This window comes from Triturus cristatus, chromosome 8, assembly GCF_964204655.1.
Source record: "Triturus cristatus chromosome 8, aTriCri1.1, whole genome shotgun sequence".
NCBI lineage: Eukaryota > Metazoa > Chordata > Amphibia > Caudata > Salamandridae > Triturus > Triturus cristatus.
The window spans coordinates 747,950,649-747,975,474 of record NC_140591.1 but is presented as its reverse complement, the minus strand read 5'-3'; the positions used below and the strand labels follow the sequence as shown (position 1 = coordinate 747,975,474).

The 24,826-nt window shown below is 43.0% G+C and overlaps 1 protein-coding gene across 1 annotated transcript in view; it reads left to right on the top strand.

Annotated features, from left to right (window-relative positions):
* LOC146805017 (acetylserotonin O-methyltransferase-like) overlaps positions 1 to 24,826 on the top strand; it is a 582,624-nt gene that overhangs the window by 401,373 nt on the left and 156,425 nt on the right. Inside the window, exon 7 of the mRNA XM_085622166.1 lies at positions 4,202 to 4,324. Coding sequence (XP_085478292.1) covers positions 4,202 to 4,324 — 123 coding nt within the window. The remainder of the gene's footprint in view (positions 1 to 4,201; positions 4,325 to 24,826) is intronic.

Here is a 24,826-nt window from a genome sequence, read left to right as displayed (position 1 = left end):
TATTGTGTTTTGGTCATATGTTGATTTAAATATAAAACACTATTATATGTTGACAACAATAAAAAAATGATTTTTTAACTTTATTACTATATGGTACACTGGCTCTTATTAAAAGTCTTTCTAATGTTTTTAGTCCTATATCAATTGACCTAGTGGCTGATATCTGTATCAATTTTGATTGCCTAGGAATATACTCTTCACTGTGTTTGTTGCCCTGTCCTAGGAATTGACCTAAATATTTTACAGGGGGTCCTTGTTACTTCAAAAAAACTATTCTCCTACCTGTGCCACGCCCTTTTTTGGCTATTTGGGGTAGTTTGTGCTTAGGCCTCGCATAACCTTTTGTCCACATAAGTTAGCTACACCAAATTGGTGTACTTTTCTTCCAACATGCTGAGGATACTAAAGGTACCCAGAGTTTTTGAATTTCCCTTGAGGGGATCGAGAAATTAGGCAAACTACAGCAACATTTTGGGTTTTTGGGGAAAAATTAGAAAAAAGGGAAAAAAATGCAGCAGAAGAAAGCGTCAGTTTTTTTTCTTGCAAATGGTATCAACAAAGGGTTTGTGGTGCTAAAATCACCATCTTCCAAAGGTTTCAGGAACACGCAGACTTTTGTCTTTACACAGTTTTGGCATTTTACAGGTACATAGCTTATTTTTAAAAAAGATTGTGCTTTCAACCTCCTTCCACTTAGTGGAAAAAATGGGTGGGAAACCAATAATGGATCCTTGATAGCTATACATTCCTGAAAATTAGACAAAATTCTAAATTTGCCAAGGGGTTATTTGAGTAGATCCTTCAAGGTTTTCCTATAGAAAGTAATAGTTGAAATAAAAGAATATTGAAATGTAGTTAAAAAAACATTCATTTGTGCCTACATTTTCACCTGTAACTTTTTCAAACTATGGTAGATTTTTTAAAGCTATATACCCTTACAGCTGCTGAACCCTTCTGGTTGGGTAGATATAAGAGGCTTGTAGGTTCACCATGAACCCGAGGTACCTAGAGCCAATACCTAAGTTGCACCTTGCAATGGTTTTTCACTGTGTACTGGGTATAAAGTAATTAATTTTGTAAAATATAAATAGTGAAAAATAGGTATCAAGGAAACCTATGTGTATCTGAATTGGGCACAAGATATGGAGTGTAGAAGCATTGGTTATTTGTGCATTTTTGAATTTGTGGGTACCCATATTAGCATGTGAATTAAACGGTATTGTTCAAAATTACACTGTCTTACATTTGGAAGGCAGAAATGCATAGAAAGACGAATGGTAAAAACACTTGTTATACTATTCCGTGGTTCCCTAAGTCTCCCGATAAAAATGATACCTCACTTGTGTGGGTAGGCCTAGTGCCCACGACAAGAAACGGTCCAAAATGCACCATTGACACATCACATTTTTCCAGTGAAAACTGACCCTTTTTTGCCATGTGCCTAACTGTGGATTTTGGCCCCTAGCTCAGCCAACACCTAGGGAAACCTACCAAACCTGTAGTCACCCAGGGAAATCCAGAATGGGGTGACTGGTGTGGCTCTTACCAGGTTCCGTTACCCAGAATCCCTTTCAAAGCTCAAACTTTACCCCCAAAAATATTTTTTCCACTCATTTCTGTGATGGAAAGTTATGGAATCCAGGGAGAGCCACAAATCTTCACCCACCCAGCATTCCTCCAAGTCTGAAGATAAAAATGGTAACTCACTTGTGTGGACAGGCCTGGTGCCCATAACAGGAAACGTCCCAAAACGCAACGTGGACACATGACATTTTTAGAGTGAAAACAGGCCCTTTTTTAGCAATGTGCCTAGCTGTGGATTTGGGATCCGGGCTCAGCCGACACCTAAGGAAACCTAGAAAACCTGTACATTTTTTAAAGCTAGACACCCAGGGAAATCCAGGATGGGGTGGGTTGTGTGGCGATCGCCAGGTTCTGTTACGCAGAATCCCTTGCAAACTTCAAACTTTGTCAAAAAACCCACATTTTCCTCACATTTCTGTGATGGAAAGTTCTAGAATATGCAGGGATCCACAAACCTCCCCCCACCCAGCATTCTCCCAAGTCATGTGATAAAAATGGTATCTCTTGTGTGGGTAGACCTTGTGCCCGCAACAGGGTTAGGTCCAAAATACAATGTAGAAACATCACATTTTGAGGTAAATTTAAACAGTCACCTGTAGAGGAAAAAACAGGTTTAAAGTTTCAAGAATACACAACACAAGTCTATGTTCTTACCACCTTCTTTGACTTTCGAACACTGGGCTATTTAGGGCACAGAGAAGCTATGAGCTACAAAATGTATCTTCAATCCAGAGGCAAGTCACAAAACTGTGTAGATGGGTGATTGTGCACATTCATTTCATAAGCTCATTTGTAAGTCTATAGTATACAGAAATAGAACAATTAGTGTCACTCCTGCCAAGATGTGTTGATGCATTCCAACTTGTGTATGAAGTGAATAAAGATTCAAATTAGGCAAGAAAATGTAACTCTGAAAAGGGCATAGAGAGAACTTCCGACAAAGAGTTGTTCTGGAAACTTTGCAGAGTTCCCCACAGCTGCAGTAGCAACCATCAGAATATCAGTGAAAGCAAATTGATTGTTGCGGTAGCATTGATAAAAGAAAAAGAAAATAATCACTTTTAGCAATAGCCCGTGGCAACATGGAGTAAGAATGAAGATCTCCTCCAAGTGAGTCTCAAAATAAAAAAGATGAATCTCTCCGTCAAAGTAAATAAAAGTCAGTCTAATCCCTCTAAACAAGCTAGGAACTCTTATTATTATTAAATCACATAATAGTGTAACAAAACTTGGTAGGTGTACGATCCTCTCCTCCAATGGAAGCCGTTCATCCAATGGTGTTGTCAATATCCGTTGCTGCTTCTTCCGATTACCACAGTAAATATTCACGCCAGTACGTTAGTAAAATTCTGTTTTGAATATTGCAACATGGAGGAACGTCCTCATTAGAACCTCCTTACCTAGGCTAAAAGCTGCTTTCAGGGTGTATTTTGAATACAATGACTAGTTAGATGTGCAGAAACAAATATCACTGATGTTCCAGTTAAGCATGCATAAAATACACCTAAATTATAGTTAATTCTAACAGTCTATTCATTATGTATTACAACAAGGCTTGTTGTATGTGTGATCTAATATTGTGTGATGAAGCTAAGGAAACTGAAGCTTGAAGTCAGCACATTCTCTAGCAATACACCGGTGCTGGGCAAAATGTCCAAAATAAATGGCTACTTAGCTGTGATCAAGAGTCAATGGTTAAGTCGTCTAGGCCTAATTGAAGGGGCACATTTAAGAATGATAGCCTAGCACAAAAATATTTTTCTTTCTCTTAAGTTCATATACATTTAAAATAGCACATTTCCCCTACATGTTATTCTCTATGTGAAAACATTACGTTACCAAAGCTAAAATGTATTATAAATTGATCCTTTTAAACTTTTGAGCAAGCACATTTTCAATACATGTTATTTTCTATGTAAAAACATTTCTGCAGCAGTTTAAACACATTTTCAAAGAGCAATTCTGCTATGGTCTCTAAGTCGAAGTTTGTTATTAAAACTTATTTTCGGAAAAGGCCTGATTCAGACAGGTAAACTTACACGTTTGTGTAAATTTACTCTTTTTCTGTATTCACAAAACTGCAATTTAATAACAAGTTTATGACTGCGGAGACTCCGTAGTCATGTCGGACACCTTTGCACATAAAAAGATTGGACAGGCCTATCTTTTTACATTCAGAGTGCTCCAGCCGGACTGCTGTGCCTTTGACTCTTAAACTTACTATTGAATTGCAGTTGTGTGAAAACTGAAAAGAAGTACATTTCACAAACCTATAAAATTACCTTTGTGAATCAGGCCCTAAGTGTGATGTCTTTAGAATGATGTAAAACCTCAGTACGTGGAGCTCAGGTATTTTTTGAAAAGTTTGAGACTTTGGTACGCAGCAAGGAAGTTGGAGTTCTAATACTTTTACATCATCACATTCTATGCCTCTGGCACACTGAACCCATGTTGTTTTGTGCTCAGGTTGATAATGAAGTCGTTTTTAGAACTGTATTGCAATCAAAAGATTTACATATAATGTCATGCATCTGTCTAAAAATAGGAGAAATGTATGTTTAATGGCATGTTTCAGCAGGCACCTCAATGAAAAATATGCTCCTGTCTAAATTTTTAGGAGACTTCTTCGCAGATCCATTTCCAGAAGCTGATTTGTACATCTTAGCTCGGATTCTCCATGACTGGAAGGATGATGAATGCCTACAAATATTATCAAAAGTTTACAATGCCTGCAAACCAGGTACTAATTATTTCCTTGTACTGCACTACAATTCAACCTATTGACTGACATAATCAATTCCTATGTGAACAAAGTGGAAAGAAACAACATTGAAGTAGTTTATAAGGCCAGACAATTGAGTCCCCATGATGCTATGAAAAATAAACCGACTTCACCTTTTTTTGTCAAAGATAAATAATACTGAGTACAATGTGCTTTAAATCGGATCATATGTGCTGCCTAAAGAAAGGTCACATCAACTGATAGGCACCAACATAGCAACAGTTAGGTAGGAGATTGACTTGGGAAGTGAAGAAATGTGTCGGTGGAGGCAACATGTTGTAGCCTAGTCTCAGAGCCAAGTAGATCAGCAGCAGGGCTCTTTTTCACTGTTAATTATTAAAATATTATTTAATTAAGTCCTTTCTGACTTCCTGTCTCTCTCTGTAAGTTATACCCCGTTTTCTTCTTCCCCTTATGAATATAAATTGGCATTTGAGCTCTGCCTTCTTCCTGTCCCTACAACCAAGACAAAATAGAGCAGAAGGCAGGCCAGTGGCATCGATTTCTCCATACTGTAATAATACTAAAACAAGCATTTGCAATGCAATCGGTCTCGCCTTTGGGACCTTATAAGTATTTAGCGATGCAGCACATTATCGGGCAGAACTTAAGTAGTATGGTTTAAAAAGACAACATCCCCGCACACAGAGCTGCGGTGCACATATTATAAATTAAAATAAGAAAAATACCTAATAAAGATCACATCAAACGTTTTCCATTCTATGCATTAACCAGGTATTGTAGGGCCATATTATCAAGGACGGCATTAAAACTATCGCCGCTGTAGCGCCAGGAAACTGCCGCTAAAGCGGCGATAATGGGTTTGATAATATGCCGCAGAGAATTCCCATAGAAGCCCATGTTCCGGTGTGAACATGGGCGTCTATGGGAATTCACAAGGGCATTTTAATGCCGTCCTTGATAATATGGCCAGTAGTACCTCCAGGAATGGTGCACTTCCCCACCTGTGGAAATAAATGTTGTTCAAAAAATTACGAGAAAATCAAAGTAGTCCTTCTCTTCACTGGCAAAGTTGGTAAAGTAACGCTCTGGCAAAGTTTGTAAAGTGGTGCTAATGTATGTGATTGTGAATAATCTCCTCCCAACTCAATAACACTCATTTTATAAGCCTCAGAAGGATTCAAGGCTGAATGGACATACAGAGATTCAAATCAATGATCTTGACATCAAATACAAATTCTTGTAAGGGATACATTTGCCCACTGAGCCACCAAGCTCGGCTGTAATAACGGTTCTCACCAAAAGATAAGTTACTTTCACCCTCAGATATATTATAATAAACCATTGTTAACCTCATTAGCTATTGGCCCATTGTGATATATTAGGTGTCATGGTGATCATGGTGTCATGGTGTACTTTGGCTGTGGCACCTAGATCTCTATGGCACATTGTTATGACATAGGAATGTTCTATGCTGTGTTTCCTAGGTTTTAGAATGTATGTGTTTGAAGTGGTTTTGAACAGAAGATGCTGTTTACAGAGGAGAGCTGGATGTGGCTTTGGGTGGGTCCTAAGACTCTTTGAATTAAACCTGCATGTACTTTCTGAATCTCCTGAGCCAAGTGTCTTCATTTCATCTAAAGGAGGTTCCCACACCCATCTCCAACATCTTTTTCATGATGCAAGTCAATAAATAAATGCCAGATAGCAAAGTTACTTCAGACTCTGGCACGCGCAGCCCTAGGTATACTTAATGATTTTCCAGGGTGTATCTGAGAAACAACCAGCCTCCTCATAAGCCCTGACCAGATCTATGGTTGTAAAATGGCGAGGGACGCACAACAGCAAATTTGTGGAAGATATGTATATTTTTAATATTTTTATTAAGCAACTGGTGATGTCCTTAGCTGTGATTCCCTAAATTAGAGATAACTTTAAATATAAATAATGACCTTTAAGCCAGTAAGTCTGGCTAAGAAGTGAAAGTGTTACTTCATTGAAGGGGTGTGTGTGGGTGCATGCATGCGTACGTGGGGTATCATGGGTGAATGCAAGATGAATTCAAACGGTAGATGGACGAATACATGAGTGTAAAGATGAGTGATCGAGTCCATTTATGAGAAGTAATTGAGTGCCTGGATGAAAGCATAAATGCATCTACCCACTGACTCGTGTTGCATTCATCCACCCTGCCATCAACAGTACACGCACAAAGTCACCATTTAACATGTAGCTTCAGGTATACATCTAGAACTACTGGCTTTGCACATCGTTGAGTTTTTTTATTATTTTTTGTTATGTGCTCTGAAGCTTTTGGCAATGTCTGCACTGAATACATCCAAGTTAAAACATGAATCTAAAATTCTGTACTGTTATATGCAATGTTACATCTCAAAGTAATACTTTCATTTCCAGGGGTCAAAAATGTAAATCTTGAGTGTCCTAAGAACATATTGATCATCTTGATCATGTTACACAGCACAATCAAGACATTATTGGCGGGTACTTAAAATTCTACCAAAAAGGCAATCTGCATATCGGATGGAAATCATTTAAATTGGCTGCTCGTGCACCATTCGATAACAGAACTCATTTTAAAAAAACGGTTTAGTTGATTCCTTTTCCTCCCCATCCATTCCATCTCTCCCCTCAACTTATTCATGTCTCATCTCTCTCACTGAGAGCGGCCGCAACCACTCCCCTTCACTTCCCCTTTCCCGTGACGTCAGACGCCAGCAGCAGCAGAGGAACTGCGAAGCAGCTGCCGCTGACTAACCCGATACCCCGGTGCAGCGGTGCTGCAGAAAACGGCTTCTTTTGACTCCTCGGCAGTCAGGCTGACTCCCAGCAACCGGAGGCCTGTGACTTTGCTGGGAAAGGAGAGGATTCTGATTATTTTCCTCTCTGGGCGGCCCGTGTTTTTTAACCTCTTGAGTGCCCATGACGAGATGGTTTCATCATGGGCCGCGGTTGCGCTCTGCCCATGACGAGACTATCTCGTCATGAGCCCCGCCCGCTAATGAAACGCCCGGCACAGGGCGTGGAAAGGGCGGGGCACTCAAGGGGTTAAAGCTTTTTGGGCTCCTAAGTCCTGTTCAACACATGGAGCCAGCAGTGGAGTTGAAAAGCGAATACATTGGAGCTGTCTGACTCTGGGGCTGGCTGGCTGGTTGGCTGGCTGACTGTAAAGACACTTCCTGCTTTAGAGACCTTCGGTTCCAGTCTAATTTCATGGGTGTTGACTGTTGCAAGACCCTGGGCATGGGGATTGGAGATCGGTGTCTAGGGACTACAGGTTTCTCACCAAGTGGGGGTAAGTGAAGTCCTTCTCCTTACCCACCCTGGTTGAGGGTCGCTGGGAAGGTCCCATAAAGTCCTTTAAGTAAATTTGACAGTGCGTTGGGTCAGCGAGTTTGGTCAGCGATTGGCAGAGTGGCTTTGTGAGCAGTACATTATGCGAAAACTTAATAGAGGAGCTAAAGGGACCGCGCAGTCCCCGAATCTGGGTCCAAAAGCAAAAAAACGAGTAGCTCTGGCCGCGGCACCATCAAACCACAAAGCTGCATTTAGAAAAGACCTTCCTCTTTTATCTGAGTTTGCTGAGATGGCATGCGCTGAAGCCAATAAACAAGACCACCGCCACGCAGCACTTGTGGATCTGGACACCTCCATTAGCCCTAGTGAGATGGCACCTTTAAGGGCGGACTTACCAATCTCTGCTGCTTTGACACTTGGCGGGACAGAGGGGGACTCTGCAGAAGTTAGAAAATACCCCATTTGCTTTAAGACCAAACAGGGCAGGCCCTTGGTCGAAGTAGAGCAGAAGGTGGAAGGGAATGACCTCCTATTTGTGGATAATTCTTTGGATTCAGGCCCGGAATTATATGGCCCAGTTGAGGACAATCCCCTCCCATACGAGGATCTTTTTCAATCGTTAATCCAAGTCCCAGGATATTTGATTGTGGGGGGGGGGGGATTTTAATTTGTTAATGTGCCCCAAGATCGATTCCTCATCTAACTCAAAAAAACAGTGAAAACGAAAATCTCTTTAAACTGTACATAGCTATAGTTCAATGCTTGATATTGGTGACCCTTGGCGAACTGCATTTCCAACGGAAATTGATTATACCTGATTCTCAGGGAGATTGCACACTTTTTCACGTATTGTTTTTTTTATTATTTTCAGGAATTTGGTCTTTTTACAACAGAAATTTCTCCAAAATGGGTTTTCAGACCATGCACTGGTGGTTCTAGAGTTAGTATTGGGTAAAGGCAGGACAGTATCCAAAAGGTGGCCGTTAAACCGTCAATATCTTCTAGAGGAAAACTGGGTGTCTTCTAGTAAAATACAAATATCAGAGTTCTTTGAGCGAAACCATGGCTCTGTACCATTCCACGAGGTATGGGATTCGTTCAAAGCTTTCTTTCGAGGCCTAGTAATAGGTAAAGATGCAGAGAATTCAATGAAAAGGAAGGAAGAAAAGCGGGTACTAGAGCAAAAAGTGCAAGGTTCTCTGGATAGATTTTTTTCTAATCCCTCGGCCCTACATAAGTGTCAGTGGGAGCAGGCTAAGCCAAACTTGTCTGAAGTATACTATGCTAGAAGTGATACCCTTCTCCAGCAGGAAAGGCAAAAGGTTTATGAAGAAAGCAATTACACAGGGAGATCTTTGGCATGGCAGGCTAGGGAACGGGCCGCAAAGAACCATATAGCAGCATTGAGATGCCCCATCTCTGGTTCTCGCACCGAGGACCTGGGAGAAATAGGAGATATAATGGTTCATCATTATAGGAATATTTATGGCCAGCAGTTACCAATTGATATATTGTCATTGGAAGATTTTCTTCAAGAATATGATTTACCTGGGCTAGCAGAGGAGGATAAAGGGCGTATAGTGAGCTCTTTTTCAAAAGTGGAGTTAGTAGAGGTCATTAAAAATCTTTCAAATGGTAAAGCTTGTTGCCCGGAGGGTCTGCCAGCCAAATTTTTTAAGACGTTTTTAGGTGTAATTGGGGATTCTGTATTATTAGTTATAAATTCAATTTTAGAGGGTGGGCCTATTTCTCTATCATTTCGAGAAGCAAGTGTAGTCAGCTTTTTACACTTTTAAACTCTGACTACAAAATAATAATTTTTTATTGAGCCCATCGTGATAGCTATTAGGAATAACAGAATATCTGTCCTCCGCTGTCTAATTTGGGCAAAATAAAATTATATGCTGATGACATCATGCTTATTATAAAGCCAGAGAAGGAAGTGCAGGTAAAGGCCTTCCAGATTTTTGAACGATACGAAGCATTTGGAGGGTATAAAATTAATTTAAAAAAAAACTGAAATATTACTTTGCGGTGGCGGGGCATCCATTGATCTGCACCCTGATATTATCTCATGTTTAAACAGAAATCCGAAGAGGTATCTAGGGGTTCACTTTTCACCATTGATCGCGGAATTATATGACCTAAATTTTGTTCCATTATTAAGAAAGATTCAAGAGTTTACCCGATGGCATTCTCTCTCCTTATCTATTCTAGGCAGGGTGGGTTTGATTAAAATGTCAGTGCTTCCACTTTTTAACTTTCTTTTTTTGGCAATTCCATGTGTCTTAGTTAATTCCTTTTTTTAAAAATTAGAGTCTATGAGGGTCTTTAGTATATCGTGGAATGGGACCGCCGGCCATTGGTGCGGGGGTCCCGTTGTTGAAATTAGGATGTGCCCGCCACTGCATTCCTGACATTGCGGCGGGCGGTGCTTTCAGCACCGCCCGCCTCAATGTCAAGAAGGTATGTCGTGCACTTCCATGCCCAACATGGCAGGAACCGCGCAGTGCCTGCCATGTTGTGCATGGAACTGCATGGGGGTACCATAGGTACCCCCCATGTGCACCCCCCACCCCCAGAATCCCTGGGGGTCCACTACGGGCCCCCAATGGCAAATTCCGCCTGCCTTTCTGTGGTGGAACACCCCGCCTGCATACTAATATGGATGGCGGTATCTACCAGACACCGCCTCCATATTAAGTTCTTTTCTGCCGGTAGGCAATCGGGTGGATTGCCTACCGGCGGAAATCCAGCGGACGGTCTTCCCGTCCGCCGGGGTCCCCCCTGCCATGGTAATGTGGCGGGGGAATTCACATACGGGCAGTGGTTTTCTGCGGGCAGATCGCCACCGCCATACGGGCGGTGGCGATCCGCCCGATATCTTAATGAGCCCCTAAGTTTGCAGCATTTCACACAATCGGGTGGATTGCCTACCGGCGGAAAACCGATGGACGGTCTTCCCGTCCGCCGGGGTCCCCCCAGCCATGGTAATGTGGTGGGAGAATTCACATGCGGGCAGTGGTTTTCTGCAGGCAGATCGCCACCGGCATACGGGCGGTGGCGATCCGCCCGATGTCTTAATGAGCCTCTAGGGTTGCAGCAATTCTTTGGGGCAAGAAGGTCCCCTGAATCGCACTAAGCACTTTATATGAGGAGTGGACTGAGGGCGGGTTAGCTCTCCCTAATTTGAAGGAATATTACTATGCATACTTTGCACAATATATGTCTAGATTTAAGCAGGAATTACATTCGGGTATTTTTGTAAATTATTTTATGAATTTAGTCTGTAAAGAAGTCCTCCTGAGGCTCAGCCGGGAGAGACCCACGCTGTTCGATGTGCACTTTGCTATGCTGAATGGTTTTAAAACTTTTAAGATGTACTTTGGGCCTCATTTATGAAAAGTGACGCATCACTGCGTGAAAACAGTGATGCGCCACTTTTCACTGCGCCCTCCCTGCGACTCCAGTGATGCGTCATATTTACAGTATGACGCATCATGTCGCAAGGAGTCACAGATACGTCAGTATTTCTGACGTATCTGTAGGCGCAAAAGTGACGCATCGCTGGAGTGTGTCACAAAAGTGACGCAACTCCAGCAATGTGTCCTTTCACATGGGGCAAGCCCCATGTGAAAGGGCCTGCGTCAGTCTTACGCCTGCTGTGAGGCAGGCGCAAGAAATTGACGCATTTGCACCCTAGAAGTGGCGCAGTGAAATCTCGTAGATTTCACTGCGTCACTTCTACGACCCTTTGTTGCGTCAAAACGCCCCCCTTGCATACATTATACCTGGCGCAGGTATAATGTGGCGCAGGGGTTTACAAAGTGACGCATCTACCTAGATGCGTCACTTTGTAAATATGGCGCAACATGGCACATGTTTTACGCCACTGGTGCGTCACAAAAAGTGACGCACCGGCGGCGCAAAAGTGACGCAGGGGCTCATAAATGAGCCCCTTTGTTTTTAAGTAATTCTACTTTAAAAATGACTTGCCTACTTTGCACTTTCACCGCTTTCGGTTAGAAGTCCACCGCAAGGTCTTAGCGGGACTTCCGACACTGAGGCGGCCATCTTGGGGGTAACAGGTCAGCGGGCTAGGTTTCATGCCCCTGACACTATTTAAGAACACCCTGCCGCGGGCGCGCACAGAGAAGTTCTCCTGAGGCTCAGCCGGGAGAGACCCACGCAGTTCGATTTGCACTTTGCTATGCTGAATGGTTTTAAAACTTTTAAGAGGTACTTTGGGGCATATTAGCAAGAACCTTTTTAAAATTATCGCCGTGTTAGCAGCAGGAAACTGCCGCTAAAACGGAGATAATGGGCTTGCTAATATGCGTTATAGAATTCCAATAGAAGCCCAGGTTAGATGTGCAGGACATCTAACCTGGGCTTCTATTGGAATTCTATAACGCATATTAGCAAGCCCATTATCGCCGTTTTAGCGGCAGTTTCCTGCCGCTAAAACGGCGATAATTTTATCGAGGTTCTTACTAATATGTCCCTTTGTTTTTAAGTAATTCTGTTTCAAAAATGACTTGCCTACTTTGCACTTTCACTGCTTTCGGTTAGAAGTCCACCGCAAGGTCTTAGCGGAACTTCCGACACCGAGGCGGCCAACTTGGGGGTAACAGGTCAGCGGGCTAGGTTTCATGCCCCTGACACTATTTAAGAATACCATGCCGCGAGTGTGCAATGACGCACGCAGCGGGCATGCTGCATGCGCGTCGAAGGAGCGCCAAAGGCAAGCCCGTCTGCGCCTGTCCGCACTCGAAACGCGTTCAGCACCAGCCCCCCTGGACTAAATTCTATAGGTATGACCCCACATATAAGATATTCAAGGGAAGATATGAAAAAACGTAACCTTACTTCCAGGACTCATAACTGCACTATCTTTTACCCTGAGGTCATACGCCCTAGGGGCCCTTTCAACTGTTTGGGTTGCAATATCAATTTACCTAATTTCATTGTCCAGCCCATTATTGATAGGAGTCTTATTCAACCCCCAACCAAGCAGTACGCCCCCAACTACCCTTGGAAATTTGCTCTGTTTAATGCCAGGTCTCTAGTGAAACATAGTATAGAAATTGCCTCTCTCATTACTGTGGAGAGAATACACACGGAATTCATCACTGAGACGTGGACAGACATGGCATCCGGGACAGAAACGCGGAGGGGGCCTTGCAATCATTTATCACCATTCTATCACTGCATCTTTTAATCCTCTAACTATAGAAAATTGCGAAGCACTTGAGTTTTGTCTTAACCTCTCTCCCTGCCATACGTTTAGAGGCACTCTCCTATACAGAGCACCAGGCCCGAGAGGTCTTTTCCCAACACAACTCAGCAGCATACTTGAAAGCTGGATCTTCTCTAACTCCTATACCATTCTAGGTAATTTTAATTACCATCTTGAATTGCCCCTTGATCCAGATACCTCTAATCTACTTGATCTGATGAGAGGTGGAAACCTGGAGCAATTGGTTAGGGATGTCACCCATTTAGCCAGTCATACTTAAGACAGCATTTTCTCAAATAATGTGCAGCTCTCGGTAACTAAAGCTCTGCCTCTAGTTTGGTCTGACCATTCGGCAGTTTTCTTTGAGCTCTCAATACCGGACCACAAAGTGCTGAATTTATCTTTAAGCCACTCCAAGAATAGAGCCTGGAACAAGATAGAAGCAAAGGATCTACTTCAAATGCTAACTGACACCATCACTCCCATTCCTAGCAATCTAGGTGACGCCACCAGAGCATACACTAAATGGCTGGTAACTGTAGGGAATAACAGACAGCATAACTCCTCACCATGGTATTCGAAGGAGTTGAAGGACCAAAAATTGGCCTGCAAATGCCTGGAGAGAATATGGAGGGGGGGGTTATAAGGAAAATGATAAAAAAGGAATACAAAGCAGGACTGGCATTATATAAACAACTACTTAAAAACACAAAACAAGAATTTTTTAGCAACAAGATTACATCAGCTAAAAACTCCCCTAAAGTGCTTTTTTAAATAGTAAACTCTTTGGCTCATCCTCACACTCCTTCCATAGTGGCAAGTCAAGAGCTCTGTAATAAAATTGCTCAAAGTTTCTTTGACAAGGTCAACAGTATTTTTTTAACATTTTCAGAACCCTCATCTGGACTCAGCATCAGTCTAACTGAAGGTCAACAGGTTATTAATCCTGATATCAACTTTTTTTCCGGTTTAGAGGTAGCAGACACTCACAAACTACTGGAAAAAGTTAAATCAGGTTCTCCAACTGATCCCTGTCCATGCTCAATTTAAAAAATGGCAGCAGGGCCTGTTGCAAAACAATTAATTTATATTTTTAACAACATTCACCTAGAGGGATACTTCCCCGAATAATGGAAACATGCCTCCTTCTTGCCTTGTATAAAGAAAGCTAACATGGATGCTAGTGACCCCAATAATTTTAGACCTATTTCTAGGCTACCCCTTCCTGCCAAACTCATAGAAAGTAATTTGAATTCCCAACTTAATAAGTTTTTGCAGGACTCACAGGCCCTTGACCCAACTCAGTATGGGTTCAGAGAGGCCCATAGTACAGAAACGGCGCTCCTGAGGTCCACAGAAGAAGTTAGAACTATTCTGGATCAAGGGGGGGGGAAGCCGTATTGATCATGCTGGATCTGTCGGCGGCTTTCGACACGGTCCATCATACGTTGTTGATGGACTGACTGAATAAGTTAGGGATCAAAAACAACGCGTGGAAGCTTCTCAAATCATTTCTCACTGACAGAAGCCAAACAATGACATTAGATGGTTTTGAAGCTAAATCTTTCTCCCTACCGTGTGGGGTATCGCAAGGTTCGTCATTGAGCCCAACATGAATCAATGTTTATGAGTCATCTTTGGCTCCCCCTATTCAGAGCTTTGGGTTTACCCTTACGTCCTTCGCCGATGACACCCAAATTGTCGTAACACTACTACCAGAGAACATACAGGAAACCACAACAAGACTGCAGAAATGTCTGAAAGCTGTGGGAGACGGGATGTTCCGGAACTGTCTGAAGCTCAATTCGGGTAAAACGGAAGTTGTTCTTTTTGGAAATAATCCCACCTTCTGGACCCCTAGTTGCTGGTCAGATGAGTTGGGACCAGTACCTGCGCCAATTAAAAAGGTCAAGAACCTAGGAATCCTGATTGATGATAAATTGAGTTTTAGGGATCAAATTAACCATGTTGCCTCCATCACCTCGTACATCCTCAAATCCTGCAAAAAAATAATGCCCTTATTGCCAAAGGAAGCACAACAAACGGTAGTCTCGGCCCTTATAATGTCAAGATTAGATTACTGCAATAGTCTATATCTTACGGTACATAAAGGGTCGATGAATAAGCTACATATGCTACAAAATGCTGCGGCCAGACTGATAACAGCCACACCTAAATACAAATCTATCTCAGCCAAAATAAAACAACTTTACTGGCTTATAGTCAATAAACGTACTCAATTTAAGTCTCTGTGCCTGGTATGTAAAGCTCTTGATGGTACTGGCCCAGAATTCTTACAACGTCGCTTCACCGGGTATACACCTAGGAGAGTACTACGGTCTGCCGACCAAAAACTTATCCGCATTCCTCGAGTAAAAAAAGCTAACTTGGGCGGTAGGAACTTCACGATCAATGCGGCTAAGTCGTGGAACTCTCTACCGCTAACCATCAGAAATATACCGAACCTCTTGCCTTTTAGAAAGGTGTTAAAAACATGGCTTTTTTCTAATTAACTGGATGTCTCTGCTACCAGCTTACAGCAGGTCTTCTCATAGCGCCAGGACACCTTCGGGTAGCAGTTTTCACTCTATAAATACAAGTAACATTAACATGAAAGTAAATCAAATCCACTGCCCACTATCAATTTTTAGATCCCCTAAATTAGTTTGTTATAAGTGTTTACATTGGTTTTATCATAAACCACAGGCTTTCTATAGAAGATACTCTATTTCTGCAATTAATAGTTCAACTCCGATAGCGGGTCTTTTTGCCGCGGCAGGAATTAAAGATTCGTCTACACTCATTACAAAATTAGTCTAAGGCAGGGTTCCGGAAACTTTCGGATTTCCTGCGGAACGATAGATGGCTAAATATAAGCGAAATGTCCCGATTAATTCCCTGTGATTTTCTTCTCCTGGGGTCATATAATGCTCTTAGTAAGTTTTTCAGTAATCTGGACTTGACCCAGATTGTCCCTGTGATTTTCTTCTCCTGGGGTCATATAATGCTCTTAGTAAGTTTTTCAGTAATCTGGACTTGACCCAGATTATCAATCAGAAAAGTTTAGTTCATGATTTATTTGAAGATACGTTTTTAAAGAAACCTGGGGAATGGAAAAAATGTTTAGCCTCAATCAAAGGGAAAGATCTAGAAGCCAAGGCCATAATTAAATGGGAAAAATATGAGGAGTTGGAAATTAATGCAAATGTTTGATCTACAATCAATAAATTAAATTTCAGCACGGTCAAAGGAGCTAATTGGCAGAGGATGTTATTCTTCAGCAAGGGACTTCTGTACAGAACTTCTAGCTTTATAGCTAAGGCCTATCCGAACCAATCGGGGCAGTGTTTTCCGTGCCACAATCACCCTTCTGCCAATTGGACGCATATAATATTACAGTGCCCTCTGAACCAGAAATTCTGGATCGACATTTTTGATCATTTAGCAACAGAATGCATTTTATTAAGTGGCCCCAATACTCTGTTGATAGTGCTTGGTTATAATTCAGACCTCAGCCTACCAGACAAAATGATTAAACTTTTATATATCGGAATGGCTGTCACCAGATCACTTCTACTTCAAAGATGGCGATCGGATTTAATATCTTCAAAACATGAATGGTTTTGGAAAATGGCACAGGTTAAAAGAAGTGAACGAGCGTATGTGTTACGAACGGGTGAGCTCAAAAAGTTCGAGAAGATTTGGGCTGAGTTTTTTAATGATTTTGCTTTATCTGTAGAATTGGTTTTCGAGCTTTCATTGGTGGTATCCCGACGTTCATGATCTGTAGGAGGGGGAGAAGCTGTTGCACTATACTTTGTTTAGAATAGCCTTTGCGTTTTTATTAAAAAAAAAATTAGGATCAAGTTACATTTTTTACATATGTTTTAACTTGGTTCTTATTTTAGGAATGTAAGAACTAAGGATCGGTTTTAATTGTTAGTAATATGTGGCAATGGATTTTGTTTTAAGACAACAGGTGTCTGATCATGTTGGATCCAAATCGCAGCTTTTGATTTGTCAGCTTTTTGAATTCCTGATTGGTATTCTATGTTTAAATTATATGTCCTGCTAATCTGACGTTATAGATGAATTTTGATGAATGACTATAAGATGCTAATTTTTGTATTATATGGATTTCAATAAAAAAAAAATTGAAATCATGTCTCATCTCTCTCCATCCGCACCTGCATCTGTTTCTTCTCCCTCCCCCTTAGCTTGTCCCCATTTTATGTTTGCTTTTGGACAAACTGAGAGTTGGAGACGCCGGAGGTGGTGGGGCATGGCATGGGAAGATGAGGTGATTTACGACAAACATGAAATGCTGTGTCCGGAGACATGGTAAACAAAGACAATTTTTTTAAACTTAACAGCAATTTTTGGGGAAAGAACTGATCAGGCTATGAATTTGATTTGGAGGAGACCAGCTGCCGGTAATGGATAGCGATTAAGCGCACAGCACTGCTGCTTTGCACAGAGTAAGCAAAACCAAAGGGGATGATGGACGGAGTGTTGAACATTGCAAGCACTCAGTCATTCTTTAGCATTCTTTCCATCAACTGTTGTTTTTGCATTTGTCACCCCGAGTGGGAAGGGTGTGCCAAGATGTGGGCCCGGTGCTCTCCATGCCACTGAAATCAAGCTATCCTGGCTGAAGAGGGGTGAAACCCCGAAACCGGTCCTAGGATGCTTGTTTCCAGTCCAGGGAGGACCTGGCTTGGCAGTTCGGGCTGGACTGTTCCCATGAGGCACAGGGTGAAGACAGATTTGCATATGGCTGGGTTCAAACTGGAACGGCATGGTAAGCAAAAAAACAATGGCTTTAGGCCCAGATCTCTGTACTGGGGTGAATGTATGACATTGTTCTGCATTCTGTCCATCAACTGTTGTTTTGCATTTGTCACCCTGAGTGGGAAGGGTATGCCCAGACGTGGGTCTCGTGCTCTCCATGCCACTGGAATCAAGCTATCCTGGCTGAAGAGGGGTGAAACCCTGAAACCGGTCCTAGGATGGTTGTTTCCAGTCCAGGGAGGACCTGGCTTGGCAGTTCAGGCTGGACTGTTCCCATGAGGCACAGGGTCAAGACTGATTTGCATATGGCTGGGTTCAAACTGGAACGGAATGGTGAGCAAAAAAAGATGGTTTTAGGGCCAGATTTCTGTACTGGGGTGAATGTATGACATTGTTCTGCATTCTGTCCATCAGCTGTTTTTTTTCCATTTGTCACCCCTAGTGCGAAGGGTATGCCCAGACATGGGTCCCGTGCTCTCCATGCCACTGGAATCAATCTATCCTGGCTCAAGAGGGGTGAAACCCCCAAACCAGTCCTAGAATGCTTGTTTCCAGTCCAGGGAGGACCTGGTTTGGCAGTTCGGGCTGACTGTTCCCATGAGTCACAGGGTGAAGACTGATTTGCATGTGGCTGGGTTCACACTAGAACGGCATGGTGGCCAAATAAACGATGGATTTAGGCCCAGATCTCTGTACTGGGGTGAATGTATGACATTGTTCTGCATTCTGTCCATCAACTGTTGTTTTTGCATTTGTCACCCCGAGTGGGAAGGGTATGCCCAGACGTGGGTCCTGTGCTCTCCATGCCACTGGACTCAAGCTATCCTGGCTGAAGAGGGGTGAAACCCTGAAACCGGTCCTAGGATGCTTGTTTCCAGTCCAGGGAGGACCTGGCTTGCCAGTTCAGGCTGGGCTGTTCCCATGAGGCACAGGGTCAAGACAGATTTGCATATGGCTGGGTTCAAACTGGAACGGCATGGTGAGGAAAAAAAGATGGATTTAGGCCCAGATCTCTGTACTGGGGTGAATGTATGACATTGTTCTGCATTCTGTCCATCAACTGTTGTTTTTGCATTTGTCACCCCGAGTGGAAAGGGTATGCCCAGACGTGGGCCCCGTGCTCTCCATGCCACTGGAATCAAGCTATCCTGGCTGAAGAGGGGTGGAACTCCATAACCAGTCCTAGGATGCTTGTTTTCAGTCCAGGGAGGACCTGGCTAGGCAGTTCGGGCTGACTGTTGCCATGAGGCACAGGGTCAAGACTGATTTGCATGTGGCTGGGTTCAAACTGGAGCAGCATGGTGAGCACAAAAACAATGGATTTAGGCCCAGATCTCTGTACTGGGGTGAATGTGTGACATTGGTCTGCATTCTGTCCATCAACTGTTGTTTTTGCATTTTCACAGAGTAAGCACATGTTCTTCAGTATAGGGGGAGTTGGGTGGAGACTTGCATGGTTGTAAGCGAGAGGGGCCAAAGGAATGGAATTTCTAGATGCTTCTTGATGTGACAGTGAGGTTTTGTAATTGTAAATAATTTCTGCTACAATTGGCAACATTCTTCCAAAGTGCTTCTTTTTGTAAGGGTCAACCTTTAGACAAAAAGGAAGCTCCGAAATAGAACGACGATGGATTCCGACACAAAGGGGAAAATAGTGATCAGGGAGAGGATGGCCAATAAAACAAAAACACAACTCTATGTGCATTAGACATGCTGGGTATATGAAAAATATATGATGGGAAATACAAGCGTGGCGTCCCTGAAGCGGACTCCGTGCTGATACACAAGCCTCAGTCAGCCCAAAAATAAAATAGTGCAGAAAGGAATGTAAGACCTATTGCATTTCAAACAAGACTAAATAACACGTACTGTGTAACAACCGAAGTAAAGGGGCCAGTCGCCATGGGAGGTTGCAAAAAAAGACAAGGTGGTACTAAGGAGGGACTAACAAGCCTATTAAGGAATCAGAAGCCAGCATTTACAAAGGACAAAGACACAAGCCAATGAAAATTAAGGGTGGAGAGTGGGCAGGGCTTCTCTTCCATACTCCACAACAGCAGTCTCGCTGAGCAGCGCATGCATGCTGACTCAGGCTTGACCTAAAAGGAGAGGCTATATTGTTGCAGTAGTGGGATGCTGGACGTCCGCAAGAAGCTGATGGATATGTCACTAAAGGAGGGCAAAGTGCGAGCGAAACTAAAGTTGGCAAAGAAGAAAGGATGTGGCAAATGTGCAAAGAGTCAGTCCCATGAAGAAGACGGGGAGGAGGCATGACGTTGTAAGAGCCAGGAGTAAGAATGCACAGGAAGGCAATACAAAAGAGCAGCCTCCTGGGTAAAGTGGAGTGCTTTCAAATCTGCTTTTTTGGCAGGTTAGATTATCGAAAAGTACAGAGAAAATACAAATTTGAAACTGAACCCTAATTCAACTAAGAACGGAGCTCAAAATAAAGCTAAACGGAAACTGCAGATGTGACACCTACAAGATTGATCTGTGGACGCAATGCCTTCTCGCATTATCAGGACAGAAAATAATGATTATCTTTGTATAACCACATACCCATCAATGCATTCACTAAGACAATACACTGAATTGAGTACTGTTTCTGTTCATAAAATAAATAGTCTTTTGTGTCCTTTTCTCTCTTAGATATTTGTACTGAACCCACCGTTAATACTTAGGGTAGGGGCATCTTTACAGGGATATTGCGCCACCGAAATGTGACTTTTTCTAACGTTCTGGTGGCCAATGCAACTTGATAAATATGGTATCCTTTCATGCAGGTATCTGTGTGAAAGCGGTGTGCAATGGGTGTTTATGTGGGTATTCCACTGCAACATTTTTTGCTTTTGGAATCTGCCCAAGATTTACAAGGAGGTGAAAATATGAGGTAGCACCAAAAACTAATGCCTTGCAAAAGCAGGCATTAGAATGGTGCAACAATGTTTTTGCTTTTTCTTTGTGTGCTGCATTCTGCAGTACACATGTAAACAGTAAAATGCCATTAATGATAGTTCATATGGGGGACGGTGTCCCTTCCTGCACATAAACAATCATTAAATAATGGCGATTTGCTACTTCTATTTGTACTTCAGATTGCAGCACACATGGAACTGAGAAATCACCATTATTGATTGTTTGTGTGCAGGAAGGGACACATAGGTATCAAACAGTTAGGTAATGCACAACACAGCAGAATTACCCACAACATATCCATATCACCGTATGTTATTATGAAACACTTGTCAAAGCACCCTTACGCTCCTGTTAGACCCGTTATGTTAGCCTGTGCATATATGTAAGACACAAAAACCTCTGGGGGCCTCCTACACAGAGTCCAGTAATCAATGCTCCCTCACACATAGGCTACTGGGCCACCTGCCCACCTACAACAGTGACTAAAGTAGTTTTAGGAAAATTCTCCTATTGGTAGGCCAGTTCCACAGTGGGGGCCACGTCAAGGGCTCAGTCACCACTGAACAAGTCCCCCCCCAAAATGTGCGTGACAGATGAGGGGACATCCTCCCATGGCAAACCCCATGGGGAACTGGGCACAAAGATGCAGCGGCCCATGCGCAAGCATGAGCCATCTGTTCAACTGCCTTAAGGCCTCTTTCAGTAGCAGCAGCCTGCCTCTCTGGGGCTCTCTTGTCAATCAGGAAGGGTTCGACTTACAGGACTCTGCTGTCCGATGATACCTGGCAAGACAGACCTGTGGCAAGCCAGCTGACATCGGAGGTGGTGTTGAAATCTCCCAGGTCGTTTCAGGTGGGGCGCACAGCCCTTGAATCCAAGCTTCTTCCAGAGGCAGATTCCGTCAATGCAGGTGCCATGAGACTCCTTCCTGTTGGCACGTTATGTCTCCCGCACAACAATGTGTACTCCAGCACAGAGCAGAAGCCCAGCACCGGCAAAGAGAGCACAGAGCTGAGAAGCAGCACGCACCAAGCGCTGCTGCAAGAATCGCCAGGATCATCCGGCAGGTGCCTGCTTGTCATCCTGGGGCATCAGGGAGCGCACGTCTCACCGGGGTACTAGTTACAAAGAGGAGAAGAGGGAATTTGAGTGCTGTCAAGTGCCACACTCAATTTCCAGTAGCACCAGAGACCACCTTAACATGAGGACCGACTGGCAAGGCAAACCCAGAAGTACTCAGCACCCGCTGATTTTGGCAAAGTAGGAAACACCTGCTGCTTCCAGGATCACACGCCATAAACAAAAATAAGGCTGAAATAGGGAGGGAGTCATCCAGTCCCTAGAGAATACTGGGGGCACCAACAACAAGGCGCAGGCAGGCAGGCAGGCAGGCCAGCACAAGGGTCTCTGTAACACAAGTGGCAGTCCTTCTCTTCACCCAGCAGGCCAAGCAATCAAGCCCAATGGCAGTTACTCCTGGCAGTCTATATAGCCAGCAGCCTCTGGTTAGAAGTCCCATGCAGTGCCTATAATCATGAGGTCACAGCCCCTGTACTTATACCTGCAAAGTCTTTGTTCTGGGGGTACTTCCAACAACCTTTAGAAGTGAACAACAACCCCATTCAATCCCCAGCCCTGGCTCCAAACAAACAACAGGGGAAGTGGAGACAACATTGTGAAAAGCAGGCACAGCCCTATGAAGGTGCTCATGGAACTCCTCCCACCTCTCTAAATGCAGACCAGGTCTATTCAGCCCAGTGATTAGTCACTCAGGCAAGGCATGGTACACCTCAAACCCCCTTGTGACTGTCTAGAGTGAATGCACATCCTGAGGTCCTGTCATGCCATTCCAAAACCAGACAGTGAATACATAGCCAGGCAGGGCACACAGAGTCATAAGCACACAGAAATGCCCATGTCTAAAAGTGCAATTTCTAAAATTGTAATAACAAATCCACTTCCACCAAAAAGCTGGATGTATCACCCCTATTCCAAACATACCAAACATGGCCACACTATCCCTTTCATATCAGAAATTGCCACTGAAACACATATTAGGAAATTCCCAATGCAAACCTGTGAGAGGGGCAGATCTCAGCAGTGAGAAACCAAATAGGCTGTTCGCAACTACCAGCACATGCCACACAACAAAGGAACACGTCCTACCTTTTACACACCCTGCACACTCTCTATAGGGATACCTAGGGTCTATCTTAGAGGTGACTTATATGTAGCAAAAGGGTAGTTTCAAACTAGGCTAGCACTTGAAATGCTACATCACTGTGGCAGTAAACTGCTGCGGCAGAGGCCTGAGACAGTTTTGAAAGGCTACTTCTGTGGGTGGTGCAAACAGCGCTGCAGGCCCACTAGTAGCATTTAATTTACAGGCTCTGGGTGTATAGGATACAACTGTACAAGGGACTGAAAGGTAAAGTAATATGCCAAACAGGTATAGACTAATCTTACAAAGTTTACAGGAGAGAGGACGTGAACTTTAGCACTGATCAGCAGTGGTAAAGTGCCCAGAGTTGTAAAACAAAAACAGGTCATAGAAAATACAGCCGGTATGCAAAAAGCTCTGGAATAACCCTGAAAAAAGGGCCAGGTCCAACAACTAATATGGAAATCTGTGCTTTTTGTGACAAAAACGAACATTTTGATTTTTTCATTTTTTTCAATATTGGCAAGGGTCTGAGAGCTCCAACAAAATTAATGATTATCAAATGTTGAGCCTAAAAAACCAAAATATTATGAGGCAAACTAGTGCACAATGCAGGAAGCTATATCAAAGAATAATTCAAAGCTCTCCTGGCATATTGTAAATAGAGAACTCATAATTTCCTCATCTGGTTTACTGGCTCAAGACCCGAACCCCAATGGGTAACATTTAGTTCAAACCTCTAGGACAACCATGTTCCTAAAGTTAATATTGGTTATCATAAAGAATGCATGACAAATAACAAACTACATGTATTTCAGGAAACAGAGATTGTCTCTGAAATTATAAGTATGATGAAACCTTCAAGAGCAAGGAGCCCATATAGTCTGACCGCAGTAGATTCTAAAGCTGATTCCCTTTGGTGCACCAGTGTCGTCAGACCTTTTTTAAATGGGTCTTTTATTTATTGTTAATTCATGACTCATGGAGGAGAGCAGTCTTGAAGCCCATCCACAAGGAGGGCATAAGGAAAGGTCCGGAATACTAAAGATTGATTTTACTTTCGGATATATCCTCCAATGTTGGAATATCTCAAATCATGGGTGTTTGAATCAGGAATCATCCCAAAAGAACAAGGGTGTTTTAGACAAAACTACTCTACGACAGATCATTGTCTTGCATTATGGGGAACAGCAAGGAGGTCGACAACAATCTTTGGCATTGTTTTGTTAACTTCTGGTCTGGTTTCGACCAGGTGAATGGAGGTGAATTTTTAGGTGAAATTGCCCAGGTGGTGTGCCCCACAGGATATGCTGTTTATGCTCCAGTAGCTGCACTTCAATAATGGGGTGAAGGTTGATCTAAATGGATCAGAAACAATCCATATGAAGAACAGACTAAGGCAGGGGTGTGTCTGAGCCCCCAGCCTGATTTTTACTCTGTACATTTCTGACCCCCCCAAATGCATTGGCAAATACAAACTCTTTATCCCCCAAAATAGGTGGCTCCAATGTATGCTGACTACTTAGTCATAATGAATTATGCTTCAATAGGCTTACAATGAAAGCTTCATGGTTTCAGGCCTATAGTGAATTAAATAGACTGACTCTCAATATGGAGAAACAACCACTGAAATTTACATGGTATCTAAATAATGTTCCTTTGCAACAAGATTTACGTTTGCCAGTAATTAAAAAGGGAACACATTTGAGAGTATTACTTTTGGCAACTGTAAATGCCTTGAAAAGGATTAATTCTCATTTTGGGGGCCACTAGGTAGAGCCTTGTAGGATGGCAATTTCAGGCAAGCTTATTCCAGATACGTTTTGCTGTAGAGTATTGACCCTTGATGATCATGTTGATTAGGAGCCCCTTGAACACATTTGTATAAAGACTTTCTTGGGCCTGTAAAAAAAACTCAAAGATACACACAGGTTAGAACTGGGCCTTGACTCCCGGATCTTATTAGCGTGATCTTGAGTACTAAGGGTCCTTTTCAGTGTGGAAAAACTCTCTTCTTTAATGCAACAGGATTTAAGGGCAGTGCTGATGAATTTTCGTGGCTTATTTCTAAATTCAT